Source organism: Heliangelus exortis, chromosome 2 (assembly GCF_036169615.1).
Source record: "Heliangelus exortis chromosome 2, bHelExo1.hap1, whole genome shotgun sequence".
Classification (NCBI taxonomy): Eukaryota; Metazoa; Chordata; class Aves; order Apodiformes; family Trochilidae; genus Heliangelus; species Heliangelus exortis.
In genome coordinates this window covers 64,989,575-65,006,224 of record NC_092423.1, presented here as the reverse complement: position 1 = coordinate 65,006,224, position 16,650 = coordinate 64,989,575, and the positions used below count along the sequence as shown (strand labels likewise).

General features: G+C 38.4%; 1 protein-coding gene across 1 annotated transcript in view; it reads right to left on the bottom strand.

Moving 5' to 3' along the window:
• Positions 1-209: 209 nt before the first annotated feature.
• LOC139792720 (uncharacterized) overlaps positions 210-16,650 on the bottom strand; it is a 93,461-nt gene continuing 77,020 nt past the window's right edge. The window contains exons 7-9 of the mRNA XM_071736472.1: positions 13,337-13,546; positions 3,291-3,435; positions 210-2,320 (exon numbers count right to left, since the gene is read on the bottom strand). Coding sequence (XP_071592573.1) covers positions 2,292-2,320; positions 3,291-3,435; positions 13,337-13,546 — 384 coding nt within the window. The 3' untranslated portion in view covers positions 210-2,291. The remainder of the gene's footprint in view (positions 2,321-3,290; positions 3,436-13,336; positions 13,547-16,650) is intronic.

Here is a 16,650-nt window from a genome sequence, read left to right as displayed (position 1 = left end):
CATAGACAGACAATTACTATCCAACTATAATTGAGCATTATGGATAATGTTGAGGGTAAGAGCACTTCAGAAAACAATTTCAAAGCCAGTGCCACCCTGTGTATATTGACCAACACCACAGGAACTCATAGGATGTGATAACCAAAATAAAGAGATCAGATTGTACATTTTCAGCAAAATATAAACTTACTTACTATTTAAGCATAGTTTAAAATCAGCTTTCAATATTATGTACCATTGCAGAACTGTACATCCATGAACAATCATACGTACCATTGTACAGATGAAAGTAAGTGGAGACATGCCAACAATAACTGAGGGAATAATAGTTGTGAATCAGCTCCTTCATGCTGAACAAAGTCTCAGGAATCTAGATTTGTTTAAAAGTCAGCATATTCCTATCAGAAACGAAGGCGTGGTGGCTCCATGTGTGAAGTCAGCCCTGTCATCAGACTACATAAGGGCACATTACCAACACTGAAGACAAAATCTCACAGAACCAGACTAGGATATCTTAACTCAGTGGTGGGAAACTTAGGATATAATACTGCCCAAAGGAATTTTTACCATTACATTCTGTCACATTCTAAGACAAAACTCAGACCCAGAGGAGGCACAGTATATGATGCTGCCCTCTCCATGCTGTCTGCTTGGTACGGTTGCCCATCAGTAGCAGTAGGGTCACCCCCACAGCACAGCAGAGGCCAGCCATGTGCACAAGAAATATTGCAGGCTTCCACTGCACTGCTGGTGTCCTTCAGGCAGGTAAATGATATTACTCCAGATGTTTGGGTGATCAGTGAAATGTGCCATTCTGCTCAGGTGGAAAAAATACAGGTTTTTTTCAGGGATTGCACAGTTTATCTTCAGTTAGTTTCATTTTCGATTTTATGTACAAGAAAATGTTAACAGGTAAAGCACACATCAAAAAGGCAATTTTATTTCTGTTATGACAAAGAGAAGTCATGAAAGTGGTACCTGATGCGATAGAACCCACAGAAATCATATAACTTCTTGCAGATATTCAGAAGATATTTAACACCATTTCTGTCTGAGTGCAACACAAACACACACAAATGCACATACATACAAGGTAATTAAAGAAAAAAAATGTGGAAAACAGTTATCTTGCAAACCCAAAGGAAAACTCTTTTTGAGGGGTGATATTTAAACCTCCAGCTTACTACTTAATGTCATCTAATGATTATTGAGATGGATGAAAACCATAGATTTAAGCACACAAATGAATTTGCATTGTTCAAGACATTGGGAAAGATCTTGCAAAGGTAAATGCATCTGAAAAAAAGTTTTACTACACCAACGTGAAAAAAAGGAACACCAGAAGAGCATGCATATTAGAAAAATTATTACCATACTAATTGATTACAAGTGTTCTACATGAATGATTCAAAATAGCAGTAAGGCATGACTTTTTCATCAACATTTTCAAGCAAAAAAAAAGTCTTAATGCATGACTAAGAGTCAGGGCACTGGTACTCTGCCCCTTATTTCTGTATTTGCCTCTGAGTTTGGTGACCTTGGACAAATTACTTCACCTTTTTTGCCTTTGATCCCTTTCCCATCTTCTCCTTCTGTTGTCTCTCATAGTCCTTGCCTTTGGGGCATGAAGTTCATTTCTTACACATTTGTATGAAGCCAATTAGAGTAGGGACTGACTGGTTTGAATTAATGAGCAATAGTAAGAAAGCAAGAGAAAAATCTCCAGGTTGCTTAAAGCTGCTGTAGCTCCCAGGGAAGCAGGTCTGACCAATGTTAAAACCCCAGCAAAATGATCTTCTCCAGGATCTGGTAAATTTTGCAGCCTGTTGGGACTTGGCTACAGAACTGGTGGCATGAAGCCATCATTGTTCCTCTTCTGGGCATTCTTGCAGCCTTGCAATTACAATAGTGTTGTGCTTTGAACATTTATAGAAAACACTGTCAGTGTTTTTGTCATGAAACATGAAAGGCAAATCAGCAACATTTTCCTTGCTACCACGAGCAGGAAACAAGCAAACCTGAGAAATCTAGGAATGTTCCACTATTTGGAAGGAGGAAAAAAAAAGAAAAAATTATATTTGTGTGATCCAGTGTGTGATCAGATTCAGTGAACTCACCACAGTGAAAAGCTTGTTGAAGCCACAGAAGAGCTATGAATGGAGCATTTGCAGGACAACACTGTATGCACAGATGTGTGGCTGTCAGGACTGTAAATCCTGTCAGACAGTAACCATACCATGGATGTGGATCATGATGTAAATAACTCTGTGGACTACATATTACTGCAGTAATTAGTTCATGTCAGAGACAACTTGGTTTCCTGAAGATCAGAAAAAAAGATGTAGAGAATGACATGATGTAAATACACAGGCAACAGTGTATGGATGACCACCCTACCCCAACAAGAGGGATACAGGAGTGAGAGCCCATACACTAAATTTGTCAGTTTTCCTTAAGAAAAATATATGTCTTGTGTGCTCATGTTAACCTTCCATGGTTTCCCTGTCAGTAGACAAGATTACTGTGGATTTTAAACTAATACACAGTGCTTTTAGCTGAACTTTATTCCTTGGAAGGCATCAGAAAACTGATACCAGTAGGAGTCAGCTAAGTGCAGGAATTCAGAGGACACAAGATCTGGTACTGACACCTTGTATAACGAATGAGAAGACATTGATGTTTTGCAATAGTAGTGACCTCTAAGGATGCCCAGTGTGTTCCATAATTCTCTGTCATCTAACACGTTGATATTACCTTTGATCAGCAGCAACTTCACTTAGCAGCTTGGTGAAAATGGGCATTTCCCACTCCTCATGTACAACCCTAGGCACTGGGAGGGGTCCAGTGGCTGTGATTATGCAGTGGAAAACACAATACAAGTCTGAAAGACTGGAACTTTTGCACTCAGACTCGTATGTGTGGGCACATACCTAATTATATATAAAGTAGCTGATCTAAATCACTTAAGTGTGCCCTCATAAAAGTTGGCCCTTACTCCAGAAGGATTGCTCTGGACTGCATCACTGGTCTGCACTTCTGAATGGAAAGTGTGACAGTGTTTGGGTGAATGAATGCAGCAATGACTCCTGCAAAATACCTATGAAACTACCCAAGGACGAAGACCCACTGCAAAACACAACTGTGAAATCTCAGCCCTAACCAATCCAAACCCTAGCCTTCCCACGGGAAACTGCGTTTTCAAATTATCTGTTTTCTTCCATCCCTCCCATGGTTTTATGCCTAGGTGTCAGCATTGTTTTTCAGCTAGGTATAGAAACTGAAAATAATACCTTTCCACCTTGCCGTACTCTTTTTCCTCTCCCTCAGCTTGATGCATGAAGATGTATGCAGCACGCTGTCCGTTCCGCTTACGTGCTCCTTGGCTCTGCTCGTTTCATTACACAAAAGACTTTCTCCAGTAATATCACCAAAAGCCTGAAACACAGAACGGACAAAACCCAACATATTATTATGGCAACGTTCAGTGAAATATCAGAGGGAATGTAGATGACTTTGATTGCAATTCCCCACCCCTCTCCTCTTGCTTTCAAAATACTGCAGCTTAGAAGCTTTTGCGTGTGTGAAATTTTATTCTGTCATACTAATAACCCAGCTTTACAGCAGCTTACAGTTTAGCTTTCATGGTTCAGTTCCACTCCTAGGCTTATAACAATTTTTCTAACAGTTCTGCCAAAATATTATAAAGTAAGAGTTACTGCAAATGTATTCACTAATACAGATAGAGCAGTGAGATTTGCAATTTAAACACATGTGAAATGTGAATTCGCCTAATTTTTCTCAGACCCTAAATGCTTTAGTAAAACAGCGGAATGGGGATTTTTATGCCCGTTGCTTTTAATAATTTCTTCTTATGATGTTCTTGACACATGGAGAAGATTTGAGTGAATAAAGAATAGACCTTCAAAGAAGCAAACCATGGCCATGAGGCGGAGATGATGTGTTATAGGACTAGAAACTGGTTATAAAGCCAAGACACTGCATCAGATCCAGCTCAGTTCATTAGCAGTTACCACATCGCATGTCAGATCCTCAGCTTGTGTCATGTGGGTGGCATTTTGCACACAAGTGCCCTGGCTCCGATTGTTTTCACATTCTGGAGGGCCCATATAAGAGAAATTTTGCTCAGATGACTGTGATCAGAAATCAAATTTCAGACACTGAGAAGTGACAAACCCTCAGCTCTGTCTAGCTGCTGTTCTTCAAATGCTAGCACAGAAAAAGCAAATTGCTCCAATAGTACTGTAATGTTTTAATGAATTTTGCTATTCTGAACCTGGCTTAGCACAGCTGTAAGAAATTATACAAATACTGGTTTATGTAGAGGAATAACCTCTAATTTCTATTGTAATTTTGTGCACTTTTATTATCTGTTTGATCAATTTTAAAATCTTTGTTGTACTTTGGGTTTGATACCCCGTGAAGTTGGGAAGTGCTGTTACCTCTGAACAGTGGTCTTGTTCATCCCACTTCCCAGGGAAGTTTCTTCTTATCAGACTACTCTTTCTTAGCTAGGTACCACAGAACATCTACCATTTCCTTTTCAGTTTTATTGTTTTACAATAAGATAAATTACAGTTTTCTATTGTCCTAAACTGTTTCTGTCACGGCATAAGTGATCTTAAGGGCCAGTCAGATGTGCAACATCATGGCAGGGCTTCACAGCAACAGTTTTTCAGTACACAAAGTCAGGAAGACAGAAGACAAAAAGGGGGACTATAGCATCAGTGAGCTAAAAGAAACAGCAATGTTTTTGCTGTTGCAATAATCTGCAGAAAAATGTGGAAATACAGTCAGAGTATACCTGGAGATTTAATCCTAATTCTCTAGAAGGTGGAACACTAATTTCATAGAATGAGAGGATCATTTGTGTTGGATAAAAACTTTAAGATCATTGAGTACAAACATAAAACTACAACTACCAAGTCTACCACTAAGCTATGTCCCTCAGTGCCATATGTACATCTTTTAACACCTCCAGGGATGGTGACTCAACATCTTTTCTGGGCAGCCTGTTCCAATGCTTGATAACCTTTTTGGTGAAGAAATTTTTACTAATATCCAATCTAAACCTTCCCTGGAACAACCTGGGGCCATCTCCTCTTATTATATCACGTTTACTAGGGAGAAGAAACTGACCCCCTCCTCGCAACAGCCTTCTTTCAGGTAGTTGTAGAGAACAATAAGGTCTCTCTTCAGCCTCCTTTTCTTCAAGATAAATAAGCCCAATTCCCTCAGCTGCTACTCACAAGACTTTTTTCTATGCAAAAAAGAGGATACAGGCAATACCTAGAGTTCACTGGAAAATCCTTTCCATTGGTGTTGATTAAAACATAACAAGAGCTGTTTCAAACCCAGCAGGCTTGACAGAAGCAACAAAAACACTTACAGTGCCACCACCCCACTTGTGTAATTTAAATTGAAGCTTGTACGGATATGTCAGGATTTTAGACTTGATCAGATGCTGTGCAGAGTTCTGTTCTTAAATTAAAGTCCAAGTTGTTGTTTCTGAGAGTGACTTAATAGCAGTAACCTTATGGTTAATCAACCACATAGTAAAGTTCACTGTTCACTTACTGGAGTGTAATTATAAAATGAGTAAAAATATAATTGATGCATTTTGTCAATCTGTGTAGCTGCAAGGTACTCTTTCAAAGGTTATTTTTTTATTTTAGTAAAATAAGTAAATGCTGTTTGGGCAAATATTGTTTGACTTCAGAGATTTTACTGCTGATTCAGGTAAAACTATGTCATAGATGAATAAAGACTGTAAGCATTTAAGAGTACAAAATAACCTTCTGCAACAATTAGTTGCTCGACCCTCGCAGCATAAAATCATTTAGAAAATCACTGAAAATACAGCAAATCAGGATGTTTACAAGTGAAACTGAAAAGGAAGTGTTTCAACACAAAATAGTACTTTTTAAAGTATCCCTTAATTATCAACACTGATGTTTGTTATATAGCACAAATATTGTAGTATGATAACATTTCTTTTCCAAGAGCATTGGCTAAGACTGAATGGATACACTTGAACTTGCTCCTGTCTCTTCTATGAACATGCAAAGGAAACAGCTCTAAATTCTCAGGCACCCATGGGAAAAAAAATAAACAAAAAAAGAAAAAAAAAATCACAGTCACAAGATTTTTGTGGTTGGAAAAGACCTCTATGATCACTGCATACAACTGTCAACATCCCCCCTCTCCCAATAAATAAAATATATTTATCTATATCACCATGCCCACTAAGGCATGTCCTGAAGTGCCTCATCTACACAGATATTAAATACTGCCAGAGATTGGGACTCCACCACCTCCCTGGGCAAAAATCCATGCCTATTGAATGTTTGTGTATGTGCTGGCCTGGTATGTAGCCCTTGCTTCACACCTCATCTTCTCTGACAGTAATGAAGAAACCAGCATGATTTGAAATGGCATATTCACATACAGAATAAGGCTATAATTCTGCAATGTAGTAATTTCAGTCATTTTCTGGTTATCTGAAAGCCTGTGTTTCCTTTTGAGAATGGTGTTTCATCACTTTCCTGATCCTTCTATTAGATCCCAGCCTCACAGTAGATTGAACATGGGATTTTGGAGACCACCAGAGAGGGGAGAAATGTCCACATGCTGCAAGGCTGCCTCCTACATTTCCATCTTGTTGATGCAGCATCAAAGCCCCTAGTTTTAGTTGATAATCTTAATAGATTAAAAATTAATAGACAAAGTTTCCATTCCACACTGTACCTCAATTTACTGGGAAGAAGAAAACCAGCCAAACAAAAGAAACAAACCTAAACCAAACCAAATCAAAACCAACCAACCAAACAAAAAGGATTTAATCTTATATTTTTAAGGGTAAAAATCCCCAAATAGAAGGTATGGATACATAATTTCTCAGCTGAGATACAGTGTGTGCACCCTCTTCCTCTGCACAAATGGACTGGCATACTCTTTACAAGGGTAAAGAGCAGCAGACTGGGTCCATTTCAGGACAGGATTCACATCACACATGAGATCAGCTGGATCAATTTAAGAGAAAAAAATACAAAGTCAAGATTTCTCCAGGAAGACTCTTTTTCTTGTTCTCTTCCTTTCAGTGGTTGGAAGGAGCCGCCTGGACAACTATTTGATTTCTTAAACTGATTATCTTTAATTGGATTATAGCATTAAAGGAGAAATATATACCGGTAAAGAAAACTTAAAACAGTCTGGTTTATTTGCAGAGGAACTAGCAAAACTGCCACGATCCTCAGCAAATGGGCTGTGAGTTTGCAGGCTGTACTGATTTAATTGCCTTTGTCCATGGTGGAATCCCTTAGCTGACATATTGCCATGCCTGATTCCCAACTGAATCTCAATGCATGTTGAGAGGGATCATCCTCCTGCTGAAGGCAGCTACAAAATATTACTTCTCTTCAATGGGACAAGATTAGATCTCAGAGTTAGGTAGGCAGCATGTGGCGAAGCCTATTCAGTCCAGGAGTATGTACACACACATGTGCATTAATGTGAGTGGAACTGCTCTTGCAAAGGATAAATCTTTACTCCTAATCCCTAATTATACAGTGATCTCCAGGAAACTGACTTCTTGTAAACTGGCCATCCTTGTAGATGACCTGGAATGATGCTGCTGAAGATGAAGCCAGATAATGTGGGTCAGTTTACAACAACCTTTGCCCAGCTTCTCTCCAGCCAAGAAGTCCTCACCCACTCACCTTAGCAGGTCCAGCTTACAGTTTGGAAAGACCAAAGCTTTCCTATTTGCTCTGTAGGGTCTGGTGAGGATGAAGCCCTGTGATGATAAAGCCATTTGGTAATGTATCACCCTCAGTCACTAAGCTGGAGCAATCCTCCCACTTTCTCTTCTCCATAAGTCTTTAGGGAACAATGAAGTCTGACTCTTTATGAAAACTGTGTGAGGCTTTTATAGTAAATTTGGCCAGTTTATTTCCTTAATGAAGTTAGAGCCAGAAAAAACTGCACTCAGATACATGCATAGACTGCTCTGGAGTCAACTGCATGGCTTATGCACATACGGGAAAAAAAAAAAATAGGTCCCAATATTCATAGTAACATTGTGTATATAAAAAGAATTTGTGGAATTAAGAATAAAACATGAGGCAATTTGTTGATTTGCCCAGGGAATATATGGGAACGACAAATGTGTAGATTATTCTGAGGTTGTTTTTTACTGTCATTATCAGATCTGAGAACTGTATATAAAAGCACGCAGTCCTTCACATGCTAAAAGTATAGTTTGCTCAAACAACTGTAAAATATTCAGTATTCTTAAGATTAAATATCTGAATATTGCTTCTGAAGGAACAGCTGTCAGCTTAAATCTAAAGTCTAGTTTGTTTACTGGCTGTATTTTATATCTGTTAGAAAATGACACCAAATGGCAATAAAATTGTTGTAAGTATTCTACTGGGGAATATAAATGCCCTTTGGTTACAGTGTACATATCTTTATACATAATTCCAGTATATTTTCCCTAGAATTATGTTAAATATGTAAAAAGCCTTTTCTCATAAAGGTAAAAATGCTAGATGTTTCCAAGCTGTAATTTAGCATTAGTGTCAAGATTGCTTCAGAAAATAAGCTACGGTTACTGTTTCATTCTTTTTAAGTGTCACTCAGCATACCATATCTGATCTTGTATTTAAAATAAACTTATATGATTTTATTCACTTTTCCAGAAGTGCAAGAGAGTTTAAACATAATTTATAGCATATGGATTGATGTAAATAGCTTAAACTAAGTAATTGGCTAGTCACCTACACTGTCTTATCCTATTACTACTAGGTACTTTTCAAGTAATTAGGGAAAACAAATCTCTTTTATCCACTGGGTTTAAATTGGATGAATCCTTGACATTTGTGTAGGTTTATTTGATAGATAAAATCATACTATACAAAGCCTTTCTCTACAGTGCTGAGGCTTACTGGGCCTATAATAAGAAACTGATTTTTTGCTGAGTTAAAGTCACTTATCTTTGCCCTTTTAATAAGAAATCAGCTCCAGTCAGCAAAAGTTGAGATAAAAATCACTGAGTTGGTGTTATCACCATGTAGACAGCAAACATGTACCACTATCATTAACTTTTCACCATGTGGATTTCAAATACATTTAGAATGCTAAAATTCAGTAATTTCCTGTATATTAACAATAACATAGTATTAATGAATAAGAGCAAGCATGAAAAGTGATTTATTTTGGGAAGGTCATTCCTCAGTTAGCTAATACCTAAATTGAATACTATAAAGAAGAAATATATTATAAGTAAAAAAGGAAATGGGTTTTACTGCGTGTGAATTCTCTGAGTTTTACAATGCTTATGATAAAAGGACAGCACTTATAAGTTTAACCTCTATAATTTTTATGCTGCACTTTTAAGGAAAAATCTTTTTATTTAACATTTCTTGGGCAATTTATACATGTCACCTTGTAACTTAATGTCCCTTTCAAAACAGTTATTTTTGCCTCATGCTTATGAAACCTATAAAAGTACTCTTCACACCAGACATAAAATTCCTAGTTATACCAGCAAAGCTGGATCTTTAATGGAGAATACCATACTTAAATAGGTATTTTAATGAAATTATGGCATAGAGGTAAATTTGTTTCTGGATACTGTACTCTTGTACCCAGCACTTACAAACTAGATTGACTTACTAGAAAAAAGAAAAAAAGAAAAGTATTAAAGTGAGTGCTTTGGCTCTCTGGCTCAAATGAAGTTCACACAATTTGCTGAACCAGGGCTTTGAGAAAATCTTGTGTCCTGGTTTAGGCAGGAACATGGTATCAATTTTCCTGTATATTTGTGTATATTTAGCAATTTTTCCTATTTATCATTACTGTTTCATTAAAGTTGTGTAGTTTAGTTTCCAACCCATAAGTCTCTCTCACTTATTCTCTCTCCTTCCTTTATCTGGGAGGGGAATTAATAGAGAGTATCTGTCATTTGGTTTAATTGCCAGACCAGTGTTAAAACTGTGACATCTTGTCTTCACTGAAATATAAAAGAGCAGCATGAGGTTGTGAATATAACGTGTGAATCTACCTCCAACCCAATGATCCAAAGCTCACCAGCCTGAGCACAGACCTCAGTTAGCAGAATACCAAGAACCTACTGTTCATGATGGTGGTGCTCTCTCAACAATGTCTCCATTTGCACATTCTTTTTAAAGTTATTATTGTATATATATTCTGTGTTGTTTTCTGCCAAATTGCTTGTTTCCTCCCACTGTACACATGATTTCTGAAAAACAGCTACCAATACCAGCAGCCATCATGCTATAATGGCACAAAGCATGACACATCCAATGGAGAGATCTTAGTCCCTCCAAATGCTTGAATCAGAGGTCCCACTGCAGTAATTAGGAAAAGGTGTTATGGATCTTACAGGTGTGATTCCTGAAAGACAGAAATTAAAAAGCCAAAGCCTTTTCAATTTGCTGTCTTCAGAGTTACACACCTTCAGAGTTTCTTAATAAAAGTGAAAAAATAAACAAAAAATTACACTGAAATAATTACATTTTTACCCTTGGTATGTTACTATAATAAAAAATATGATTGCTTTGAGGGAAGAAGGGTCATGCAGCCTAGTTCCTAGATGCTGCTGAATTACTTGTCATTTTCTGCAGTTCTACAATAGTACTTCTCCCAAAAGAGAAGAGAAAGAAGTGAAAATTTGTCTTTTTCTTGCTCTGTGGACTGTGCAGATGAGGGGTATATATATATATATAAAGGTAGGGCACAAAACAGATCCCACAGATCGCCCCTGTTCCTAGAGGCAATGTTCCTACAGTGCCAAGACAGCATTTGTACAAATACCTTTGGTGAGGAAAAAAGAGGTTTGCTGACCATGAAGCAGCTGTCATTCCTACAACAGGGAGAGAAAAGGCGACAACCTCTGCCCTCATCACCAGATAAGAACAGATAGGATTAAGTAATTAGATTCTATAGCTAAACTTTTGGAAGAGAAGTCTTATTTACACCAGTGGACGGTTCAAATAAATACCTGCAAACTAGCAGTGAATAAAATGAGACTGGAGAATAAGAGACTTCTGACCAAATACAGTATAAGGACCCAGAAAAACCCTGCCATTGTACCACTGGGGACAAAATGCCTAAACCTAAAGGTAAGCTAAACCTGTTCTAAATATTCAAATTGAAAATGCTTCTACAAGATGTGTTGTCCACAGAAGCAGCAGACTGGACAGATTATTTCAAGAAGCCCCTGTAGTTTTCATTTCCTACACCTCAAAAGCTATACTTAAGGTTGCAGTGCAACCTTTCAGCTCTAAAATTATTTTCTAACTCCACTCAAGTACTGCTGTTTGTCAAGCTGCAGCAGAGGAAAAAAAAGTTGTTTCTGAGGGCCAGCAACAGCAGCAAGTGGTGAAGATCAGGCATATTTGCCCCATGGCAACAAACTTCACACTAGTCCGTGGATAGTTTTAAAATTCATTAACTTATAGAATATTCCTAATTTGGAACTAAAGTAGAAAGCTCTGACCTAAAAAATACACAAATGTATAATTACATCCATTATCAGCTAAATGTAAGATCTCTGTGTAAGTTTTACTGCAATTATTCATTAAGCACTTTTCTTATATGTAATTGTATTTACTTCTGTGTGTAAAGCACACACCGATCTCCTAAATTAAATGTGCAGCTTTCAAGGTTATGACATAAAACTCAGCCATGCAGAATTTAGTGACAGACTATGCTGTAATCTGGAGAGGGAAACAGAAGTGGCTTGAACCCTCCACATTGTGCAGTGCTCATTTTGGGTGCTGATCAGCATTAGTTCAGAAGCCAGAAGTTTCTGGGAAGCTCACCTGGGAAGACAAAATTACGTTGAATGGAAATGCATTTATCCTCTCTCAGAAACACATAAGGGATTACTGAACTGAACAAGTGCACTAGGCTAAGATTGTCTTGGGTGTTTGAGACACCTCTTTCCACAACCTTGTAGAAGCTGAGTGAAACTTCATGACTGAAAAGCTGAGAATAACTCAGTTGGAAAAAAACATTCTACAAAAAGCTAATGTTCACAGCAGGCAGAAAGTAGGAATGGAACCGTGTTGTTGACCTCCAACAGGGAAAAGATGTTCTAGCACAGGCCTAACCAATGATTTGCATGAGGAGCTGCCTTTAGAAGACTTATGCATGGACCTGGATGTGCTGGTTTCTTTGTTTCAATAATTAAGCCCTACTTCATGTAGGCCATATGCTTTCTCTTGTTTTGCCTGGCCAGCTCCAAGGCTCTGGTATCTTTCACTCTGGTGAATCACAAGTTCCCAGGGCAGAGAATTATGTTTGGATTCCTTGAGGACAGCTTGCTTTAAATTAAATTTTCTTTTTAAAGCCAAGTAGGGCACAGACATTAAAAATAAAATCTTTTAATGAAGAGAAAAAAGACTTGAAACATCAACCAAAGAAGCAGAAGCAACACCTGTCCCATGCTGGAAAGATGTACTTGAACCTTCACCTAGAAGTGAACAGCTGAAAACTTTGGACTTAAGCATCATTTATACCAGTTTTCTATGGTAAGAAGACCTCCTTGATGATGCTTCCAAATCACACATGGGTAGGTGATTTTCTTTCACTGTACTTTCTCCTAGATGCCAATTTTTTTAAAGGGCTTTTTCTGAAGGAAGTGTACTTCTTTTAAGCACTTTGAACTAAAGTGACAATGCAATGATCAAAATGCAGCCTGTGAAACAAGTAATGGGCTATACTTCTTGCTAACACCTTGCAGTGTTGTATTTTAGTGCCCAAGCTGCTAAAAATCTGACAACACCCAGGATTAAGTCTAAAACTTGTGAGATCCCAGTAGCTAACTTAACTGCACCTTAGCTCTGTGTATCTGAGGAAAAAACCTAAGTGAACGACCATTCCTGAAGTTCTAGCTGTATAATGAATGTGGATAATACTTAGATTGTATATTTATATATAATAATCTCTGTACAAAATGGCCTTGCGAGGCTCTAAGCAATATATATTTATAATAATAGCTGCGTGTAGTTTCAATGTGTATCTTACATAATTGCCTTTAAATGGCTCTATAAACAATGCTAAATTGCTACTTTGCACTGCAAACGCATTAACTCATTGATTTTATACTACTGTTCAGGAGGGAGGTCTTCCTACCGAAGGTTTCAGAGTGTATTTTGTGCAGGGTCAGGCAGGTTGTAATGTGGACCGTGACACAGTTCTATAATAAGGGGAAACCCTTATTTTCCTGTTTTGACACTGACCTACTCTGAGGTGCACACCTTCGCCTTCAAAATCTGCTGGGACCTACCTCAACGATAGCCCCATCAGGGAGCCTGAGGAAGTGCCTGTAGAGTTCCTGGAAGCCGCTGAGGTGAAGAGTGTAGACAGAGACGTGAACGGTGATGCTACCTCCCGAGGTAGCCGCGGATTCAGGGATTTCCCCCTGGGGCTGGAGGTCACAGCTGGAGACACTGGGCTGGCTGGCATGGTCCTTCCAGATGTAATCACACACTGCCACCTAGTGAGGCAGAAACCCCCCCCCCCCCCCCAATACAACCACACACGTAAGCACACACACAGATTCCTCCTCCCCCCCTTATCCTCCCCCCCCACCGAAGGAACATACTTAATTAACTTCTGGCAAGAGCTTAACCGATTTAAAATGATTTTACAATAAATCTGCAAAGCCCGTGCCATATGCAGTGCCTGCACACAGTTCTCTACTACATATTTTTTTATGACATAGATCTAAATAGAAGAGATAGACAAATCCCTAGTGTATATTCTATAAAGTTAATTCTGCACAGATGAAGCTGTAATTGACTCCCGTATTAACCAAAAGTAGGGAGATCAAGCAGGGTAGGTTAAACAATAAAATGGCAATGCTGATTAAAAAAAGAAAGCTTCCCAAGAATTTTGTGAACGAGTATTTGTATTTCTTTTTCTTTGAGAAGCCTTTGCGCCTGTACCCACAAGCACTTTTTAGTCTCTGATCTCTGTATAGTATTAAAATAACCTCTTGCTGCTAACAGAATTGTAGATGAAGCAGAGTAAATAAGGTGTATTTTAGTGCGTTATATAAAGCTAGTTTATTGATGTAGTTATTGCATTTCCTGGTTTGCTCTAAACACATTTGCTTGGGCAGTTTTTGCACTTCCTTATGTCAGTCAGAATTTCCATTTAACCTTTCTCGTGTTAATTCTCTACGCAGGCTGAGCAGAATTCAAGAGTTCAGATGGCTCACAGCACACAGTTTAGGCACTTCTTATACTTAAATAGAAATGATGATGAGAAGCATTACTTTTATACTCCCACTGAAGTGCTAGCTTTTTAACCCTTCACTTTTGCAAGACCTTTGTGTCATTCATTTGCTCCCATGAGATGCTTCTCCTGCTTACAGTAGGAAGGGATTGGTAATATTGTTAAATCCTTATGATATACCAGCATGCTCTTCCCAAACACTTTTACTTAACGCAGAGGAAATAACTCCTTTGCTGGCTGAGCACATGTCCTTTCTTTCAAGAAAATGCATTGCACTGGCTGAAATGATTGGAACTCATCCATGAAGCTAGTCATAGAAAAACTCTAATTTAAGATAGGTGGATCAAAAGCTTCTTTTCCATAGCTTTGCCTTTTCTGTTTGCTGAAATGAAAGAGCACAGATTCTTACAAGAACACCAGATACAAATTTTTCCCCCCACTTGGGAAAAGTTAGATTTAGCTCAGGTTGCTTGCGTTCCAGTTCTCATTTCCTCAGCTTTTCTTACGCATAAGAAGGAATCCCATAACTAGCACAGTGTGCCAACACCACTATCCTGACGTGCACATTGCTATTCTGAGCAACTGCCTTAGGAGGGAAGTGGTTTTAGGTGAGTTAAGAAAGCTAGAGCATGCACTGGAAATTATCTCCAATTCTGTTCCAGGAACAACAGGACAATAGCAAACTTAATTTTAGTGCCAGATTTCATTTGCATCAGCCCTAAATGATTTCATATATTTTGAAACAAGGAAAAGTCATCTGAAATTTAAGGTAAAACATGCATTTCCCACACCTAAATATCTGGGGTTAAAAGGCTTTCATTCTGAATAACTTATTAGGAACACACAGCAGCTACAGGGACAGGACAAGCCCTTCATTTTCTTCTGCCTTTGTGCTTGAGCAAACTTTTTCCTTGCCAGGGTGAAAAACACTTGGAGTTCCCAGATCTGAGTGTCACCTCTGTGGCACCCTATCCATACTGAAAAAAAGTTAGGCATTAGAAGCTTCAGCCTTGCCACCCACCCTGAGAGCAAACAGATCTGCAGGGTAGTGGGAGTCAACAAACCCACCCAACCTGTCATCACATTTCAAGATTTGGCAAACTGCCTCTAAGGAGTTTTATGTGACTAACCAAGAGAACATGACAGTAATGATTGGCATGTCCTACCCTCCCTAAAAGCACAGCCTGACCATCAGAACAACTGAGAGTTAAAAGGTACCACAAAAACTGGTGGTTCTGTGCCTTTGTCCAGCGTAGGCACAAGTAGAATGGAGGGAATGCGGCCATTTGGCTGGATCATCACTCAATGACCTCAAAGTCATCATCAATAGATGACTCAAAGTCATCTATTAGCATGAATTTGCCTGAAGACAGACACTGCAACATAGGGTGAGATATAATGGCTGAAAACCAATCCTGGGAAAGGAAAGAGCAGTGCTGGAGGTGGCATTTAGATACTCCAGTTCTGGAGGACCTCTTGATTCCCTCCTTGCTAGCACCATCTTAAAGTATTTGGCAGATGGATGTCCATTGCCTTGAAACTTTCAAAACACATTTCTGTGAAGTGGTAGGTCACTAGAGAGCTTCTGTGGCCTACATAACCTGAAGTTAAGCTCCAAAAGTAAACTCTACTGTCATCTGGAATTTCTATCATTAAGTTAATAACAAATGTCCATTCGTTTCTACAGGAATACAATATGAGTTAATAAATCCACCAAGACAGGCTAGTCAAGAGACTGTGCATATAGGACATGTCAGAGGAACTGAAGTTAGCCCTGATCTAGATTCACAAGGGCTGACAAGAAACCACAAAATGCCAGAGTAGTGTACAGTAATCCTTAAATGAAATTCATCTTTCAGCACAAAAACACATTAAGGATGGTAATTCAATGATAAAAGAGGCAGGCCGGAACAGGTTCAAATGCTGAACATTTCACAACGTAACTTAATTAAAGCAGGAGTGTGAGGCGGTTAATCACTTTATAATAGTTCAGCTTGAAATGAAGTCTGATGTGAATGCCCTTATATTTTATTTGTTTATATTATTTTAATCACAAAATGTTATGTCGACCTAATGCAAATACACAGTTTTCACTGGTCTTCATTGTGTTGGGTTTTTTTTTCTCTCTTAGATCTTCCTGTCTTTGTGCAAGTATGCAAAGGAAAGAACTGAGAAGAAGGGTCATAAATTTAGGTCAGATCAGATGATTCAGTAAGTCTCGTGTGGGTTTAAGTCTTATTAATAATTTTAATACATTCTTCCTTGACAACAATGATTTCAATCACTGCTTTTTTAACGTATGGTGTGACGTGAAAATACAGGGACTATTAAAGGAAAGGAACAAGTTTCTTGTACAGAGAA